Below are 21817 nucleotides of genomic sequence, written 5' to 3'. Positions count from 1 at the left end.
ATGAAAATACATCAGCATCAGCATCATTATCAAAATCAAACAGTCTTCACCTTCATCATTATTACAGTTTTGATCTTCAATTTATCCTCTAGTATCTGGTTGAAAACCCTTCATGTGATATATGTACATGTATTTTCAAGTATTTCAGAATGTTGGCAAATTCGACACTCCATGTTGAACTATTTGGAAAATGACATCACTTTTTTATGATACTTCCCACATAGTACACAAGGTGACAAATGATGTTGCAGCTAGGGGTGTGATGAGAATTCAACTTCCCCAAAATAATATGAGTATTAAGTGGCCATGTGAGAACTTTACTGTATGCAATGGGCAACTCCAGCAGTGTAAGAGCTACTATGATATTCAATTTCTGTTCACTGCCTCTGTGGCAAGTAATTGGAGGTCAGATACCAATAGAGTGCAAACTTTCGATAGGAAAGAATAAAAGGCAAAGCATTACTCTTTTTCACCTCCTTCTTTTCTTTAAATTTTCGATCCAAAATGGAATAAATACTCTTTCTAATTTCAAGTTTCCTGTTAAAGCTACAGGCCTCAGTGCTTCCCATAACCATTCACTTCAGGGTGGCGCCCCTCAGTAAATAACATTATTTTGGAGTCACTTCTGGCCATGGATTTAACTACAAACACTACAAACACCATTTCTTGAATACCTTGAAATCTAACACTCTTGGGTTTTCAAATATGTCTGCAAAACTCAACTTTACCCTCAACACATTTCTTTTCTTATGCAAGTGTCACAGAAAAGATTACTTGATATAATTTTATCATAATTCTTAGGAATGAAGTAAGGTATTATCCTCCCTCATCAGAGCCATAAGTCCTGCTAATAAGATAAAAAGAAGAAAATGGAAAGACAGCACCACGGGCTTCTTTCCTCAATCCACATTATAGTTGAAGTTTCTCTACATCAATTGATGTCAAACCATTTGTGTAGATCAATGCATCACTTTGTTGCATGTGATTTCTTTCAAGTTAAATCTCTTACCAATAGTTCGCATTATTCTGGCATTTATAGTGATACCACTTTATATCTTATAATTCAGCCCAAAATGAAATCTGGCAATATCATAGTACTTAATGTGAAAGAAATATTGATTTTTCTCAAATTGCAGTGGATCTTATAACCAAACTAGGCCTCCTTGAATATACAAACTTAATCACATCCTCAAGAAATCGCAAAACATGATCATTAGAATGTCTTTCTTACCATGCCCCAAACAATAAATGTGAAAATTGCCTAAGTAGACACTGAAATTTTAATCTGGCTTGAAATCATCTCACCTGTAAATCTGAGGAGCCAATCCAGAGAAGTCCTGTGTCACTAAACAGTGTCAGAAGACGGTTGTCAAATGACACTGCCATCTCAATGAATGCATTCACTTCTTTGGTCTTTGTTTCCAAAATCTGTTCAAATGACAATTGATGACGAGAGATGACAAGCCACGGAATGACTAGAGTAAACTATGACATCTCCTCTTTTGGTAAAGTAAAATATGTTTACTAAAGTGATGGTATTAACCGAAGGCAAAAGTAGGAGCCTCTGTTTAATAATGTTTTTGAAATTGTGTGACTCACAAAGCAAGACTTGTATTGTCAGACATCAGACACAAATCAATGATTATTTCATAATTTGAATATCCAATACATCATGTCTAGGACAAGTATTTTGCACATAACTTTATGGATTTAGCGCAAATACTCTTACAATGCTATCAATTACCACAGCAATAGCCAAAACTTCTAAAGGCTGATTGGCTATTTCAATGTATAACATCAACAATAACAATTATTGCCATGGTTTGGGGGCGAGTACGTTGTCATTTTCAAGGGGGTGCAGAGGGGTGGTTATTTTGCTACATTTTGTGAAAGAGATTTACAAAGGTAAAGATTTATAATAGGAAAGGTAACAGTGATAAAACACGAACCTGTTGTTGTATGTCACTACGGTCAAGTTTGAATAGACGTTTGTCCCTAGCCAATAGGATGTGATTCTGCCGATCTCCTCCAATCACACACCAGCTACTGGGCGGAGCATCCAATCCTGAGTGTTTACAAGTTTATATTCATGCAAAAAAAATAATTTAGTCCACATTGCCATGATATTCATGATTAGGCAATACTCAAATGCATTAATATGACTGATGGCACAAGTTGTCATACAATCAGAATCAGGTTTTGGGTTGATTCAACAAACTTTACTAACAATCCGCTACCGAGAATAAAAATGACCTGGGCTCCTCGTGGTTTGATTGATAACTCTCAATATGATATATTATACCAAAATCTCAAGTTTCTTTATGTTTTATCACATTGCTAAAAAAATTATGAAAAAAAGAAAATGCAGACACTGGAGGAAATATATCTTTAAAAAAAACCAACTCGTCCCCTGCAGAATAACCTCATACTATGTATAATTGAATGAAAAGTTCCTGGGGAAATAAAGGAAAAGAGAAGAGGGAATAGATAAAGGTTTTGTTGAGCTTAGCTATAAATTCTATTTCCTATTTAATGAAATTTGCTTTAAGCTAAGAAAAAAATATAACCAATTTATCATATCTTACTTTAAAATGACATGGTAATGGGAATCAGAGATGTCAACTAGTAATAAAACTACATGATACATATTGTACATGTTTTTCAGACCTCTAAATTAGAATCAACAGTTACATGGCTGCAAACATACAGCAGCATGTACTGTTTGTTAATTAACCCCAACCCCCCCAAAAAACAACAACAAAACAAAAAAAAAACTAACAACAACAATCAAACAAATGGCAGATTACTGAGGTGATTTATTTGTCCAAGGGAAATGAACTCAGAATTCATACAGAGAGATTTGCTTCAGTCCAGAAGGGCCAAAGTCCAATGTTGGTTAGAGAAGACTTACCAGGTACTTCCATCATCTTTCTACTAGTCGGGTTGTGTACATCATTTACCATGTAGATCCGGTAGGTTCCAGTTAGAACAGCAACACCAGTACCACCATAGGAAGGGTTGTGGAATACCTTGGCTTCTATCACTTTGGACTCTCTTGCTTCCTGCAAAGTTTGTTTTACTCAGACTTAAGCATTGTTCTAATAAATATTAGTATTGATTCTGCTCTCGGATATCTGTACTCTGAAAGATCATGAGTAGAATGCTATATCAAAAAGAAAAACAGAAGAGTTAAATGCGTTATTACCGTCCAACAACTTTTAATCATTTACCAAATTTTTGATACATCATTCGTCTTCTTCAGGTTTTCAGATAATGACATTACAGCAACACGATGATGCTATTTTTGCAACTGATTGACAAATGCCCTACATCAACGTAAATTCTTGCCATTCTTGTAGTGCATACTGGAACCAACACATGGACTGAAATCCTTACCACGCAACTTCAGCCTTTGGTCCTGTGGTTGTTTGCTATTGCATTCATTGCTTACTCAGTCATCATATCAAACAAATCAATTAAAACAAGTTGAAATCAACCTTTCTTTCCAATAAACAATAATTATGGGGTACATGTATGATTGATAATACCCTTTAAACCAATTGAAGACTTGTCCTGATTATTCTTGGGTTGGGGTAAATGGGAAAGTCATGTTATAAGAAAAACAGTCCATCTTCAACAGGTTAACAGAGGCTGGAAACGGTATTTACACTTACCTGGCCCATGTTAAAGTTTCGCTGGTACTTGCCAAAGATGTCATACACCAAGACAGTCCCATCTTCTTGAATACACAGCAGATCCTCCGCTGTGGACCAGCCAATGTGAATCACATGACCACTGTCCCACTGATCATGGAAACACAAGCAGAAAATTATGTCATATCTGACTGCACAGACACCCAACCGCCTCTTTTCTTCTTTATTTGAACTGTATTTTGCTTTACAGTATGGTTACAAGTAGCCGACTACATCAGAATGCAAAAAGAAGCATGGGGTGTAATGACTTGTCACATTGGCAAGCTCATAATGTTATTTACTGTGGATTACATTATTTTTTCCTTTAAAAAAAACTTCCAAGTTAATGAAGGTTTCCCTTCTGATATCCTTGGCTAGAGACTTGTAAAGGGTAAAAAACTTTCAATAACTTACATTGATTCTTGAGATTTCCCTTCCAGCGGCAGAGAAAATAAAGATGATCAGATGAGATGTTCCTCTCACTTGTGTCACTTTCCTGCTATCTCTCATCAGAGCTGATGGCAGAAAATAAAGTACATTTTTTTTTCAGTTTTTACTGTCTGGTATGTTTATTTCACAAGTGTGTGTCAAAAATTACTGTGCATAGTAATGCTTGTATTTATACAAATTAAATATTAATCAATTTAAGATGAGTCCCGAATATACTCGGGCAGGTGTCTATTGAAAATATGTGTTGTAGCGAAATCAGCCTACAGGTCCTCGATCAGTTAAAAAAGGAGCAAGTGGTACTGAAAGGGCTACATACTATGAATGATGCAGATTTGTATTTCTTAACATGTATGAAAGAGGACAGATGTAAATCTTGCCCATAACACAGATATTTCCATTTCACTTAAGACTGTTATGACCATAATGAAACAAAACAAGCAGACACCGAGTCTAAATTGCGAGTCGAAATTATATGTTTATCACAGGGCTATGAACAAATTTCAAATTAAATATGTACAGCTCCACTGCAAAAATAGCATAAATCCAGAATATTGCAGATCATCATAAAAGTTGAACCTTGAAATCGACATAGCACAGCAAGTCTATGCTGCCTGTTGATTTTTTCCTCATTTCTCACGATAGTAATGAGATAAAATAAAGAACTAGAAATGTCGCTACGGCGACTGGTATGCCTCCGCCATAATGCATGCTTCTCCTAATACAAATGTAGGTCTAAAATACAATGTCTTGACAATGTGTGATGACAGTTTCACATAATTGGCAAAATATCAAAATGACAGGTTTGTCACAAATGTGCTGAATGTTCACTTTCCTTGAACTAGGCTTAATTGGATGAATGACTAAATTTTCAGAGTGCAAGTATTTGGGGATTTCAGGATTTTTACCTGACCTCTGACCCTTTAATAAGTTAATGCACTGAGTAATTTACAAGGTACGGAGAAATGTTCAGTATAGTAAAATATTTGTATTAAACCTAGCCTTTGACCCTAAAGTTCAAAAGAGAATACTGTTGGCTAGAACATGCATGATTATGAAATTACTGTAAGTTTCATTATGATAACTTGAGTTATTTTCAAGATATGGAAGAAGGGAAATTTAGCCCTTTCACTTGACCTTTGCCTTTTGGCAAGCAGCCTCCCATAGAATATCTATTGGGTAATACATGTACACTGTATATATCAAGTTTCAAGAAAAATCCTGCAGGCATTGCATAAATAATGAAGGAAGAAGTGACATTTTGAGGAGTTGACCTTGACCTTTGACCTATGACACCCCCCCCCCCAATTCCCTAGATAATCACTGCCAGTCAGTACATGCACATAAATATACTAAGTTCCATAAAGAACCATTTGCGAAATATGGAGAAAAGCGTTTGGTAGTACAGTACTCTCCGCGTAATCGGATATCGCTTAAACGGGTACTCCGTTTAATTGGGTAGTAATGTCAAAATCAATTCTAATGCACATTAAAATTACCTGATGATCGGGTTGCCTCTCCCCATAATGGGTAAACAGTTTCTTCTAATCTAATTTCTACCCACATTTTATCGCAGATATAACACTTAAAGAAATCATGAATGTCAAATTTTCCACTGCTAATTGCATTCTCTGCTTGATTTGCAAAGAAGACCGATCATTTGAGGAGTGATTAAACATGAAAACACATGTACCAGTACCGTCTTTCCACACGTAAACTAACATAGCTGGCACTCACAACTGCATAGACAGACAAGAGTTGAACACACTTGTGCTCCTCTCTTGCTCCGCAACAACCATGGAGCTACAAGGTAGCTCCATGGTCGTGAGTGTTGTTGCATGGAGCTCCATGCAACAACACTCACAATATGAGATGTTTGCAAAGAAAATCAGGCCATGCACTGCTCCATAATTTTGCTTTTCTTCATTCACTTCTCGAAAAGTAACTCAATGTTCTACGTGACTAGTGCACGCAAAGAGACGTGTTCGTTTCGGAAAATGCCTGCGTGTTAGCGAGGAGTCTACATCTATAGTCAAATGACAAAGTTTTCTAAAGACATTGATTTGTCCATAAAAAGAGTGTAAATTATTGCTCGTGACTGAGCAAGTGTAAGGTATGTATAATGTGCTGTGCAAGCACGCGTTTTAAGCATACAGTGTAAGCGTTTGGTGCAGTGTACAATGCATGTACAGGTATATACATGTACACACTGTGTATGTCAATTGTGAATGAGACGTGTTCTACTGTTAATCGGGTACTCCGCTTAATCGGGTAAGAAACGCTCTGCTAGTGCCTACCCGATTATGCGGAGAGTACTGTACAATATACACTAAGTTTCAAGAAAATACCTTCAGGCATTGATATGGGGGAAATAGTTACATTTTGAGCATTTGTCCTTGACCTATTGACCTTTGACCTTAAGCATGTGCACCCAAAAGTTGAAAGGCAAAACTTCACCCACTCATATACGTGCCAAGTTTCATTACGATACCTCGAACGTTTTTTTTGCTACCCTAGCTGTCCACAAAATTGATCACAGACTGAAGGACAGGACGGACGGACGGACGGACGGACGGACGGACGGACGGACGGACAACCCGAAAACATAATGCCTCTGGCACCACTTCATGGTGGAGGTATAAAATGAGAGTGTGTCAATGTTTTCATACACCGGCTGTGAAAAAGAGATGAAAGAGGTTTGCAGGAAAGGTCAACATAGCTCATTGATACCTTTTTTCTTTCTTTTTTTGGTATATCACAATAATTGAAATAATACATTGGAAATTATAAGGTGGCAATTCCATCTAATAAAGCACTTGAATTCATGCTTCATCAAAATTAAAAAGTAAATGATTCTGTAAAATTTTGAGAAAAATAACAGTCCAATGACATATCTTATATCGTCACTGGGGCGATACGACCTCGTATCTAAAAGATGTCAAATGTTCAGGAGAGCCAAAAAACATTACAGCCAAAGCACTATAGCGAATGGGATAGCCTTTCCCTTGACATACCATGGTGGCTTCATTTTTGGAGTAAGACAGTTGGGATTTAGACAGGTCATCACTTAACCCATTATTTGACTATTGATCTAAAAAAGTCATTTTCACCAAAATTGCAGATACAAGGTCTTGTCACCCCAGTGACGATATATTGGTAGAGTTTCAATCCAAGAATAGCATATATGTTTTTTTTAGTTTTCATTTTCATTTTATACAATTAATGCATTATGAAGGCCATACAAGCCAGTCGAAAACTGGGCATCTTAATTTAATTATAGGTTCTAGTTACAGAAGCTAGGAAGCGTGCCAACCAAGAACCTTACCTATCGGACCACCAAAAGGAGCAACGGCTACTTTGAACTTTCTCAGATCAGCAACCTCCTGCCACATCCGATCCATTGTGTACAACTCAACTTTTCTGGAAAATTAAGCAGACATGACTATCCTTTGTATAGCGGGACGTAAACAATGACAATTCAACAGGATGAAATAATATGTGCTTCAAACACAGTGTCACTAGAGGAGTAGTCATCTGAACACTGAAGTAGCTTAAGTACAATAAAAGAGGAAACAAAAGCTCATCATATGCCAGTAACTTGCAAGCCGATGAAAATGATAAAGCACTAGGAAAGACACTATTGGAATAATACACTGAAAATGTGTGTACCGATAAGCCTAGGTGTTACAGTCCAACTGTAGGACCTATACCTATGTCACTAAAAATTACTCTCTCCGTTTTTATTTCTTTTCTTCTCTTATTTCCCACCTCCATCTTGTCTTTTGTTTCTCATCTCAGCCTTTTAGCTATTAGCTATTTTGCAACAAATTTTACACTGTCACAGCATATAACATCCACTCATCTGCATCTTCAAATCAATATTTCTTTTTTGAGGGGTCATTATCGGTGCAGTATTTTTACTATTGGGCCTAGGCCTAGGTCCAATATGCTGTGCTTTCTCTATGCTAGGTCCCACTCCCATGCAAAATTCCATGTAAGTTTAAACATCAACCTATACCTATTTCAATTCTTTATGTAACTATACAAAACAATTGCCGCACTTGTCCCCACTGTGTTACATGCGAATGGTTTGTGAAAATAGTTTTAAATTGAAATTGAATTGAAATTGCTTTTCAAAAATAATCTGACACTTATTGGTCAGCAAGTCACTTACACAAATACAGATGTGTGGGACTATGTTCAGGTACGCGAGAAATAACAAATTATGTTTCAACGTACTCGGCCAATATCCCGATCTCTGGAGAAATTCATTGCTTTTTCCTCGCAATTAGCAGTGAGTAAAGAGTCCTTAACATTGTCTTTTTTCTTCGAATTAAGATTCATATTCTCTCTAGGATCCTTACCGATAGAAAACATCGCCCAGGGGATTCCAGTCTCCCGTGACGTGCGCCATCTTGCTGAAGGTTCTCTAGCCACTGCTAGCTCCGCCCACTTTTGGTCACCAAGCTCACGAAAACCTCCTTACGGCCGGGGGTACACGTATCACACAGAAATGTACAAATAGACTTTCTCCATTTTTATCCCTATTCGGCGCTTCTAATCAATGAATATTTTCATGAGACTGAAAAAGAAATTAATGGACACACAACCGATGCATATTCATGATTCAGAATTTACAACACAAATCTAAGCATTAAGGGTGTCCCTATCTTGTTTTGGGGAGAGGGACCCGGGAACGGAAAAAACCCCTGGATTTTATGAAAGTAAAAAGATCAAGCTTGAATATTGATTTCTCGGCGCTGAAAAGGTTGACTTTTAAGAAGACATCGTGTAAGTTTCCAACTTTCCATTCTTTTCTTTCTTTCTTTCTTTCTTTTTTGCTTCATTAGAGGCAAAGTAATTAGTATCAACTACAAGTCTAACTATAGAAGTAGTAGCCTATGCATTAGCGACTAAGACTCACCGATTAAAGATAATATGAAGTTTTGGTACCTTTACAAAGTTTCCCTGAGATTGCCTTGTCTTAGTTTGTGTTTCAGGTTAAAGTACTTTTCATATAACCAACACAGTGAGACTTACTCGCCCCAAAGTGCTCTCATGTCTTAGTAATCATGCAATAATGGTTTCGGATATTATCGACGCTGTACAACGTCAATAAATACTAACGGCTCGTTCGAATCGTTCGAATCTTTATATAGCTCCCTCAACGATCATTCTGCGTGTAACTCGTGAGAACCGGATCGCCAGCACAGAACTTGTGTAGAGTTCTGTGACCGCCAGTTATCCGGGCAGTGCCGCAGTGCTAACACTCCTCTGAAGCTGTTTGTGCGATGCGGTAATGCGTGCATGCATGCGAGCGGTATGTACAGTGCCGACAATGCGTGATCACAGATTATGGTACATGAGGCGAGGATGTACGACTTGTGTGTACTAGGACTAGTAGTATGGTACACGAAGACGGGTTTGACATAGAGCAGCCATTGCAGGAGGGAAACAAAAACAAATACGAAGACCATAAACAGTGGTCAATCCTGCCGGAGGGGAAAAAAAGACGAGTATAGCTGCGGCAACTTTGAGGCGATCAGATATGCATCAGGATACTTTGTATACTACTAGGCGCTGCGTTTTACTCACCACCGGCCACCCTGGTTAGATCGAGGCTCGTTATGCAGCGAAGCACGGATTATACATACAGATTGTACGCGCACACAACTTGACAACACTGCGGTGGTGAGAAGTGACTTGCTGTGCTGCCAAATAAGACAGTAGTTCCTACATGATATTTTAATGTAGTTAGATATTTTTAATATTGTCTGAATTCATATGTTGGTAAACTCTCGTGATTTTAGAGGCTCCACCACAGTGCTAGACTATCACGCGGACTTGCTATGAGATAGATGACATCCATCTTGTAAGCAGCCTTAGCATGCCCTGTTCAGCAGTCGATCGTTTTACCAGGGAGGTCGTTTACCGGGGAGACGGGAACTCTCTATTCATTCAGTATACTGTACATGAAGGAAGACATCACCTCAACCAGCTCCCAGCCCGACCAGATGCATGCATGAATGAAATACCCGCTCGCGCTGGTTTACGTTTGGAACAGCAACACACACACACGCACACACTCACATACACACACTCACATACACACACAGTACACACACACACACACACACACATACTCACAAGCACACTGACACCAGGGAGTGTTCCAGTCCACCTGTCTTGACACGGGTACAGAAATAGATCGAACGTTTATTGACCTTGAGTCGGGTCAGACTCACAAAAAAAGAGGGAAGAAGAAACCACGCCAGAGATGGAGTGATCAGATTGCAGGGAGAGAGAGAGAGAGAGAGAGAGAGAGGAAGAGGGAAAGACACATTTTCACAAACCTGCCTCGTTATGACGCAATCGTGGAGAACAGTGCCAGTAGCTCCATGATACAGTCGAGGATGGAATCAGAGCTTGAAGCTCCTTGATGGAATAAAGCCCATCCCATACTCACGACTATAGGACTGACAGAGTTTGGATCCTGAATAAGTCACAGCAGCTTCAGCATAAACGAGTTGTTTTTTGTTTTGTTTTGTTTTTTTCAAATCCAAAGTCGGTCAGTCATAGTCGTGAGTCGTATTCCAATAGTGTGCGGCGGGCTTAGGATATGTAGGTCACTCTTTGGCCTTTAGTTCGGCCTGCACTAATTTATTCATTTATTTATTTTTTTATTTTTATTTTTTTTTTGTATTTCAAAGTTACGTTGGTGTTTTCATTATGCAGATGGCGCATTATAGTAGGCCTATGATAAGTGGCCTATTGGCCCCAAAACATGATTTTAGACTGAAAATAATCCGAGTTACGTGTTTGTTTTTTTATTTTTTATTTTTACATACAGATTATATTCAGATTGACAGTGTAAATCATTAATCGATTGATTTTCAAGGAAAATGGACTTACCGGATTATTTTTTTCTTTCGAACACGCTCTTCTTCCTTCAGAGAAACACAAAACCTCCACATTCAACTCCAAAGGGAGGAAAATCAAGCTGCGCATACCCGAGGTTGAGGTAACATAAGTAAATCCAAGTTCTGTGAGTTTCAGAGGAATATCGCAAGATCTTGTGGGTGGTATACTAGTACTTTAGTAAGCTTCAGTTTGATTGTAGTTATGAACTACCTATTTACGACGCCAGTGTAGCCACGGGTATGAGCATGTCGCTGTAATAATATTGTGCGACACAACAGAAGCCTGCAACATTGTGTGCGACATCCTCGAGAATTGGCGACATGCATGTTCTAACTATATAAGTGTTATCAAATTTGTGAAAAACACGTGTAAAACTTGTGGGACGACAAACTCATATGTTGGCTGAACTCTATTTTATTTTTATTTTTTTAAGAATATTTTATTCTCCATCAATGGTATTTCGTTTATGCATCGATACAAGGTACTCCATCATCTCTTTATTGTTTTAGGGGATTTCGTGTTGACAAAGTCGAGTATTTGGCTGCAAAAATTGCGTTGAGCTACCTGTGGTGTATGGCTGGTGCGTGTTCCACGTGTTTATAGGGCATAGTGAAAATTCAAGGAAAAAAAAAAAACCTACAACCCAAACAAATTGAAACAGAACGCGCAGTGGTACGGGGAAAAGACACTGCGTGCGAACATCTTCTTTAAAAAAAAAACAAACAAAAAAAAAAAACTAGAAATGTCGCTACGGCGACAGGTGTATGCTTCCGCAATAATGCAGGTCTATAGTACAATGTCTTGACAATGTGTGATGACAGTTTCACACAATTGGCAAGATATTAAAATGACAGGTTTGCCACAAATGTGCTGAATGTTCACTTTCCTAGAACTATCAATTGGATGAATGATTAAAACGTCAGAGTGCAGGTATTTGGGGGAACTGATGATTTTTACTGGACTTTTGACCCTTTCATAAGTTTATGCATTGAGTAATTTTCAAGGTATTGAGAAAAAATATAAATTCAGTATCAAATGGTAAAATAGTATTATCTAAACCTGGCCTTTGACCTTTGACCTCACAGTTCCAAAGAGAATCACTGTTAGGTAGAGCATGCATAAATATGTAAGTTTCATGATAATACCTTGAGTTACTTTTGAGATATGGAGGAAGAAGTGCAATTTAGCACTTTCACTTGACCTTTGACCTTTTGACCTTTGACCTTTTGGCACGAAACTTCCCGCAGAATATATATTGGGTTATACATGCATACATCAAGTTAAAAAAATCCTTCAGGCATTGCATAAATATAAGAAAAGTAGTGATATTTTGAGGAGTTGACCTTGAACTTTGACCCCTGACCTTTGACCCATGACCCCCAACTTCCCTAGATAATCACTGCCCATCGGTTCATATATATACTAAGTTCCATGAAGATACCTTGAACCATTTGCGAGATATGGAGAAAAACATGAAATTTCAACCTTTTTTCACAAAATAACCTGTGACCTTTGACCTTTGACCCCGTGACCCTAAAATCCAAACAAAGTATCATCCCCCAGGATATACCCTCATACCAAGTTTGATGCAAAACCACCTCACGGTTCTTGAGATATTGACAAAAACAAAACGGGACGGACGTACGGACGGACGTACGGACGGACGGACGCCCCGAAAACAATGCCTCCGGCCACTTCGTTGGCGGAGAAAAGAGAAAAGAGCAAAATCCCACGATAGCAAGGTGCCACAGACTTGGCAAAGAGGGGGGAGGGGGAGGGGGAGGGGGAGGGGGGAGGGCGGGGGGTAAACCACAAATCCGCACGGTGGCGCATTCCTGCTGAGGTCATAAACAGTCTGGGGCCTGCGGGAATGAAAAGGATGTTTCGAAGCGAGCTCAAGTCGAAGACTCCGGGGAAGACCACTGGCAGGATTGCAATCGTTACCTGATTCTACATTTCTTTCAATCAATTGACGTAAAATAATGTCATTTTTTCTATTTTCTTTATATCTTTCCTGAAATATATCCCACTGCCCTCCAAAGGGGGAAGATTCTCTATCATTATTCTTTCTTTTCTGACGGTGACTCAGAGGTGCTTGATTATAAAAAGGGAAAATCATGTTACTGTTCGTCACTCTGCAAGTTCGTTGTTCTGAGAGAGAAACACTTTCGTTATTTTTATGGTTCCTTGATTCGAACACGGGTGTTCGTTCATCCTGAAAGGAAATAAATTTCGTACCACGTATAGGACCTAATTCGTTTTCAGAATAAAAATGTTCGGATTATAACTAACGCCTTCATATTCGGAGCAACAAATGGATCTGGAACAGGAATTTGGGGACCCGGATTGACGAACCTTATACATGACGTGTACTTATCCCCCAAAGTAATGGATACCGTGCAAAGAAATTAACGATGTCAAAAAGGGAGATTAGTTTCCCGCCAATTCCCCCTTCCGTCAATACTAAGGCTCCTACTTCGGAAGTATAGGTCTGTCTCTCGTTGCTCGATAAAGAAAAAGAAAAAGAAATGAACAACGTCAAAATAAACAAGAACAGAATAAACGCATGTTCGCCTATCGTGGGGCATCTATGCAATACTGTTACCTTGGATGATATCCTCACCCTCACCATCGTGTAATTCCTATATAAGAAAGCAATTAATAATTATGTTTTGCACTGGATGTTATGAAAATGTATGTGATCTGGTATCCCGACGTAATGTAAATGATTATGTTACATGAAGAGGGCTGTGAGTGGGTGGTATTCGAATACTGTTTTGTATAATTATGATTTCGTTATGTGTAGATTATGTGCGTATAATAAGAGTTTCATTTTGAATGGAGTTTCAATCAATTTAATTATTCATGTCAAATTGGATTCCTCGGAAGACCATCACGACCATGAATGCCGAGTTGCGAGCAGGGCAATCCATACGTTTACCTTTGGTTATAATACCATGTTATTACAGTTGAAATGTATCATTGTTACCTTGGGACTTTACGGTGAATCATTTATTAACAGACAATCAAATATCTCCCACTGCCCAAGGGGAAACATATCAAACGAAGAATGACATTCATTTTTGCTTTTAAGATTTCCCCTCCCGTCTGACAATTATTTTCTGAAACATCCACCAGTGCCGGATGTAGAATGTTTATTCCGAAGGTGATATCCGACAATGAAGTACAAAGGCTTGATACTCCGATGAATTAGAATCACAAGCTTACGCAATGCTATTTTACGAAGAACACTCTTCGGATATATGTTGAAGATTAGTGCCTAAACATTACCTATAAACCAAAACAATCGTAGCATATGTATACTAGCTAGGCCTTCTAAATAACCAATAAAACATTTGAACGAATTAATAATTGCCTATAAATAATCGGCAGCACCCCTCAAGTATTTCAAGAAACAACTATATGTCTTGTGCAAAACAATTCCTGCATATTTTTTGAATGTGGCAAGATATAATGCGAACATGAGATTGTGAGTTATAAGAACAATTTCAATATTGAGCTGAGTTCAGCAGATGTCATAAAATATCTTCGGATCTCGTTCATGAGGACATGCCAGCAGAATTTGGGTAAATGAAATGCAGCCATTTCCACTGGAACTAATGGTAGATCAATGTTATTGCCGTATCCTTGGAGTAAAATGTCGCCGGGGCGCGGGACAATTCAGTGTGGTGTCTTCGAAGGAAACATCACCGGAGCAAGTGTTGGTGGTTCAGTCGTCGGCGGAGCAATCATTGTCGACGGAGCAGATGTCGTTGGGGTGATGTTGTGGAGCACATTCTCGCGGAGCGAATTAATGTCAGTGGAGCATAAAGACTGACCTCTCTTTGATACATACGTATACTCATGGACACAAAAGAAACATTAGCCAATGGTATAAAGGGTATAGTGGTCGGACATTTCCATCGCCTTGATGTTACCATTTTGCAAAGAATCTACAAATTTTAGTAACATACATTCACCAAAATTAATGTCATACCGTACATTTCTGGATGCTGAAAATAATTAGAAGCTGACCTATTTCACTCAGCGTGACAAAGGTGAAAAGTTTACGTTTTCTCTGTTGTTCCGGACTAAAGAAAAACAAAATAACGTCACCATGATTAATTTCCTATTATGACAATGTGTGGGAAGGGATAATGTGTTATTCATATTTTTTTGCGGTACATCAATGATCATTGATGCGACTTGACTTGACATCATCTTGAAGTTCATCAGGACGTGTTTCCAGTGACGTTCATTTACTGGTGCTATATAGGGACAGCATGTCATGTTTTTACGGAGCGTTGTTCAATCTGTTAAAAACAATATAAAAAACATACATAACGATATGTGCACAGGAAATTACAATCCTCTCATAATTTATGACAATAATAATGAGATGTGATGTTTATGGCTTATTTGCAATACATTGCACTCCCGTTACAACGAACACGGTAATAACGAAGCAAAACTTCTGTTCCCAAAATGTTCGCCATTAAAGTCTGTGTTAAAAAAAAATTCGCTTATAACGAACACGTTTATAGCGAAATTTTCGTTATAACGAAGTCTTTTCCGAGCGCCACTGACAAAGAAAAACAAAAGAAATGTGCTCTGTTATAACGAAATGCGGATCGCTTCCGAAAATACGTAGCTGAACAAGCATTTATAGCGTCTCTGCGTGGGCGAATGCTTCACAATACTGCGTTTTCGATCCGTGTGTCACGCACAAGTTTTCGAGGAGAACTTGCATTATTGTTAAACAATCTGACAATAATCTGAAATTGAGTAAGGTTCCTTATTACAAAACACAAAGATTCTGATACACCTAAATGTCCGTTAGTTCGGAAATGAAACAGTGTTTGTTCACGAACATTTTGGCGTTATTCCAAAGATTCGTTATTCCGAAAAAAAAAATATGGTTCTTATTACGACGGTGCGTTTGTCCGAAAATGATAGGAATTCCAAACATTCATTAATTGGAACATTAAAAAAACAACAACCTAAAACAACAACAAAACAAAAAAAAACCAAAACAAACAAACAAACAAAAAACGTTTCGTTAATCCAGAAAAGAAAAGGTAAGTCCACTAACAAATCTTAGGAATTGCAAACCTTATAATCGTCTTATAAGAAAACTGAACCTTCGAAATACGTAACCTGTGTCATTTTTTTTTTTAATTAACAAACCTTCTACGGAATGACAAACTTTATTACATTTTCGGATTAAAAAACCTTCGCAACAACGAACCTTCGGAATAGTGATCCTTTCTCAGTTAGTAAATTACAAACCTTTGGAATGACGAACCTGATCATTTTAATTTCCGATCGACGAACCTTCGGACATTACAAACAACTTTATGCTCTCTTTTAATTGTAATATTCAAACGAAATTTAAAAGGTCCCATTCCATTTTACATAGCTTTCCAGTGTATTCAGCAAACAGAACATCATAATTTATATGCGTGGTTTCCTTGTTTTCGTTTAATATTGTATTTGTTCGGTTATAACGAAACTTCGTTATAACGAAAGAAAACTGCCCCCATGCCCCCTATAGGGTATAGTTAGTTCTCTTTTCTTTTAAAATGTATATCATCAAGGTTCTGCAGTGACCACGGGTATATTATTTTTTGATATTTGTTTTTAGGAAGGAAACAACCCCGTAACGAGGGGGCATTGGTGGCACGAGAAACTGAAGGGGAAAAATGCATGGGGGAGCCTTTTTTTTTCCTATTCAGCCGATTAATCCCGAGTGGGGCACCAGAAAGAAATAAAAAAGAAAGGATGCAATATATATATCTTATATGTATATATCTATATATATATACGTGTGATATACATACCTGATGGCATACATGTAGAGCTGTCCACCGTTGCTTGTTATACCGGTCGAACACGAAGCCACCTCGATCACTACTGATTATAGCTTACTATAACACGAAGCCCCCTCGATCTCCATTGGGATTGTGTTATGTGAAAGAGATTGCATAAGATTATGCTCTTGTCATGACATTTGTCATCATGAAAAAAAGGGAAAAGACGGTCGCACAATCACAGATGGAAGAGGTCTTTGATTTGCTTTGTTGTTGTTGTTGTTGACAAAATTGTCTCACAGAATCACCTGATAAGCAAACAAACCAGTCCTCTTCACATTATTTTTTTTCTGCCAATTCTCTCCACAAAATTGGCCGCTAAGCAAAAACAACAACAACAAAAAATGATAATAATACAAACAGAACCAGCACATGACTGTGGTAATCAATTCCATCAAATCACCTGCCCAAACAACAAGCAAACATGTTATACATAAAACGCATATTAGGCCCTACTAATTGTAAAAACAAACAGTCAGTAAAACAACTAGAAAACATAACATTTCGGAATACGTCTTTCTTGGTCAATCAGGCCTGCGCATACTACGCTACGAAAAAAAAAATAAGAAAAAAATGTCCGGCATAAAATGCTACATGCCAAGCGTCAATATCCATGATAGGCCTATGCCTACTCTGATGGCAACGTTGACCATGTAGATAATCGTCATTAACAATCGGATTTTCTATATTATGTTAGTTAGCGATTTTTTTTTCTTTTTGACTAGACAGCCCATTCATTGTCAGAATGAGCAAAAGAAAAAAAAAGGCTGTGAAGACTTTTTTTTTTAAATAATTTCTTTCATTTTTTTTTTGTTTAAATCTTGACCTGACAGCACATAATAAATGTCGAGAGAAGTGTTTTTCTTCGATAAGCATATAAACATGGCAATTGAACATTATTCTAGAAGAACGCTACATGTATACCATCTTGCAGCACAGTTCCATTACACACTCTTTGACTGCACACAGTACACAGGTACCACGTGAATGGAGCAATGAAGCAAAAACAAACAAAAACGAAAACAAAAACCCGAAAACAATAATAATCTAAACAGGATTAGCATTTCTGTACAATCTGTCGACAAATCATCTGCTCAAACAAAAAACATTGTCGCGTTCTGCACAAAACGCATATAGGCCCTACTAAATCTGTAAAACAACAACAACAAAATAAATAACCCGAACCTTTCGGAATCCATATAATTCTTTGACACTCAGACCTATGCTATTTACGCTAAGAAAAAATGGACAAATGGAAAAATGTCAAGCATAAATGCTACGTTGCAACTGATATACGTCGATGTAGGGCAATTTGTCAATCAGCTGCAATGAAAACATCTCGACGGAAGAATTTCATGAATTTGAATAAAAGTAATGCTTCGTGCCAAGCGTCGTGTACTGCACCAACTCTGGCAACGTATTAGTGTATAGACGATCATCAGTAACAACCGAGCTGGGTTTGTTTTTGTTGTTGTTGGTTTGTTGTTGATGTTTTAGTTAGGTTTAGTCGGCGATTGTTTTCTTTTTTTACTTGACAGCTGATTTATCGACATAATCGGCCAAAAAAAAGGAAAAAAAGTGCAGACAATTTTTGATTTCAAACAACAAAACCCAAAATAATATTAATAGTAATCAAAATAGGATTAGTGGTCATCAATATTATTCTGTCAACAGATCGCCTGACAAAACAAAACAAAACAAAACGAAAACACAATTAAACACGTCTTCCATAAAACGCATATAGGCCCAACTAATTTGAAAAACAATCAGTAAAAGTACGCTGAGAAAAAAAGAAGAAGAAAAGGAATGAAATTAAGAAAGAAATGCTCAGCATATACAGGCTGAAGCGTCAACTATGGCAACGTTGACCGTGTGTAGATCATCAAGCTGTTTTTACTTCTGTACGTTTAGTTGACGATATTTAGTGCATTTTTTTTTTATTGGACAGCTCATTTAGGCTATGGACAGAGTTGGCAAAAACGATGCAAAGATTGTTATTGATTTTTTTGATTTGGCTTGTCAGCACTTACGGCGAGAGAATTGCTTTTCTTTCATCATAAATGATATAGTGTAAAAACCATGGCAAATTGAACAAGACCCTGTCGCCATTACACGCCGGCCGCAGTAACTACGCACAGAACACAGGTAGGCCCTACCATGCTGGACAAACAAATCAAAAAACAAAATAACAAAACCCTAAAACGACAACAACACAAACAGGATTAGCAAATTTGGTTGTCAGTTCTCTCGACAAATCACCTGACCAACAACAAACATGTCCTACAATCGCAAAACGTATCTCAATAGGCCCCACTAATTTGAAAATTACAAACAATCAGTAAAAAAAAAAAGAAAAACAGAAAAAAAGCAAAACAAAAATCCTTTCGATTTCGGATTATGTCTTTCTCTGACAATCAGGCCTATGCAACTAAAAAAATAAATAAAAAAATTAAGATTAGAAATGAACAGCATGTGGTACGTGCGGAAGCGTCAACATCTACCGACTGCATGGCAACTTTGGCTGTGTAGATGATCATCAGTAATAAATACATGAGAGCTGTTGTTCTTTCTTAGGTTTACTTGGCATTTTTTCTTTACTTGATTGTGTGATCATGTATCGTCACTAACAAAAGGATCGTTTCCCTCATTTCAGTCTTGTTTTGCAGATGTGCCTTTTTCAGACAGAAATGTCTTTGAATAGATACAGATGATGAGGAGCAGCAATACCTGAGATCATGAGAAATTTTGTGTCAATCATGCACGGCCACCTGTAGGCCTATTATACATCTCAAAAGCGTCTCAAAGACAGTTTTAGCATGCTTTAGGGTACTGCTTTGATCCCATGATTGTCACCGCAAGCAAGCCGGGAGAAGAACAAGATGGAGATTCGATAAATCTAAAACTATATGCGCAGAAGAAAATAACGCAGAAAAATCAAATGAAGTGAATGTACAGTCTTGAGGTGTATGTTAGGAAATCATACCTCAAAGCAAACACTTTCGCTAGGGAAAAGCAGGCAGTTTTTAAAAGAAATGATGGAAGAATGATTGTCACTTGTGATCTCAATATTTCACTTTTCCGTAGCATATTCCAGAGCACAAAAAAAAAGGAAAAAAAAAAGGATCGGTAATCGTAGAGGACAGGTATATCCTGTCGGGAAGGTATTATGCATGTGCAAAAATGTGTACGATGAATGTCCTTGTACTAGTAGGCCTATATTAGGTCCATGGCCTGTCAACAAATCACCCGACGAACAACAAACATGTCCTTCACAAAACGTACAGGCCCACTATTGTTTACTCTTTTTTTTTTTTTTACTTGGAAGCTCATTTATCGACAGAATAACAAAAGCAACAAAAATGGGAGGGCTACCTTTGATTGTTTGTTTCAGCTATTTTATCTGTTCTTGTCAACACATAATATGGCGAGAGAATCTTATTGTTTATTATAGCATGAAAACATGGCAAATGAACATGCATTTCGGACCGCCTCTATATAGATCTGCAGAACAGTCCACTAACACGCAGCTCGCAGCTGGTCGTCTGAATACTAAAGGGCTTTTTACACTTGTAAATTTTTGCTTAGCCCCGGACTATCGGTGGGGCTAAGGGGGGGCCTTAGCCCCACCGTTGGTACGGGACTATCCTTAGCCCACTTTCTGTTTACACTCGTTTTTGCCAAAGTGGGCTAGCCCCACCGATAGTACGGTACTATCTGGCCCTGCAAAATAGCAGGGGTTAGCACCGCAATTGCGGTGCTAGCACCGCAATTGCGGTGCCAAGCAAGTGAGTGTAAACAGAACGAAAAAATAATCCTGGGCTAAGCGACGGAGACGAAGTCCGACCCTCACTGACCAATCAGAAACGAGGCAATCAAGTGCTGCCGGTGCGTGCGTGTACGTGTACAGTACACAGCGTAATTATGAATATTCATGTGGTTTGGAAAGTCCGGGGCTAAGAAATACGAGTGTAAAAAGGTCAGTTTTCTCCTTAGCCCCGGACAAGAGATAGTACGGGACTAATTGGCCAGTGTAAAAAGCTGAAAAAATTGGTACGGGACTAACGATAGTCCTGGGTCAGAGAAAGTCCGGGGTTAAGAAACACAAGTGTAAAAAGCCCTTAACAGTACCCAAGTACATAATACGTGTAATACGTTAGTAGCTTGCAACGGGGCGAACGAACGAAGCCAGCTCGCTTGCCATGGCCACGCATGTACCATCCACTAGTACAGTGATTGGCATTGTCATAGCGAACGGAAGCCAGTACGATATCGCCACGGACTACATTGTTCAGTGGACTGAATCCACTCTTTGGTGGAAGCATGACTAGCAAAGAGTATCGACTTTTTGGTGGATGCAGGGAGGTCTCACCTCCCTGGTGGAAGGCAAAGAGTGGGGAAAGCGCGTGGGGCATGTGTACAATATGGGTACTACTAGATAGCATGCTCATGGCCACCCACATGCACAGTACGGTTGGCCCATCCATGCCCCCATGATACGTACACACAACATACACCGCACAGGGGTATCGTTCGATCGTACACTACTGGACGTCGGACATAAAACGCACACAGTGGCTATACACACAATGTACGCAAATGTCGACAGCTTGCTCTGCTATAAACGGATCGCGGATCGTAGCCTCTGGGATGTGGTCGCGCTTGTGTACAGTACACTTCAGTAGTATATCACAGAGCTCTCTCAAGACTTCTGTAAGTAGTATAGTATCAGTAGTATCCGAAAACCGACTTTCTTCTCGGGACCGCAAGGGGGCGTTGTGAATCATGCGCTCGAGACCAAATCCTTCCGTTTAAACGAGCCGTTATTTTGCGAGAGTCACTACTGCAGTTCTCATCTAAATTGACGTTCTAGTAATCAAACATGAGTTA

General features: G+C 38.5%; 1 protein-coding gene across 1 annotated transcript in view; it reads right to left on the bottom strand.

The window, feature by feature from the left end:
• LOC139738768 (vacuolar protein sorting-associated protein 16 homolog) overlaps positions 1-7540 on the bottom strand; it is a 32652-nt gene extending 25112 nt beyond the window's left edge. The window contains exons 1-6 of the mRNA XM_071649408.1: positions 7465-7540; positions 4107-4207; positions 3675-3803; positions 2912-3062; positions 1950-2065; positions 1306-1428 (exon numbers count right to left, since the gene is read on the bottom strand). Of these exons, the coding sequence (XP_071505509.1) occupies positions 1306-1428; positions 1950-2065; positions 2912-3062; positions 3675-3803; positions 4107-4207; positions 7465-7540 (696 nt within the window). The remainder of the gene's footprint in view (positions 1-1305; positions 1429-1949; positions 2066-2911; positions 3063-3674; positions 3804-4106; positions 4208-7464) is intronic.
• Positions 7541-21817: the final 14277 nt, after the last annotated feature.

Source organism: Diadema antillarum, unplaced genomic scaffold (assembly GCF_040938485.1).
Source record: "Diadema antillarum isolate AM-2024a unplaced genomic scaffold, OU_Dant_1.0 seq00000767_RagTag, whole genome shotgun sequence".
Classification (NCBI taxonomy): Eukaryota; Metazoa; Echinodermata; class Echinoidea; order Diadematoida; family Diadematidae; genus Diadema; species Diadema antillarum.
Note: the sequence above shows the minus strand (reverse complement) of the source record. Positions and strands in the feature narration are given on the sequence as shown.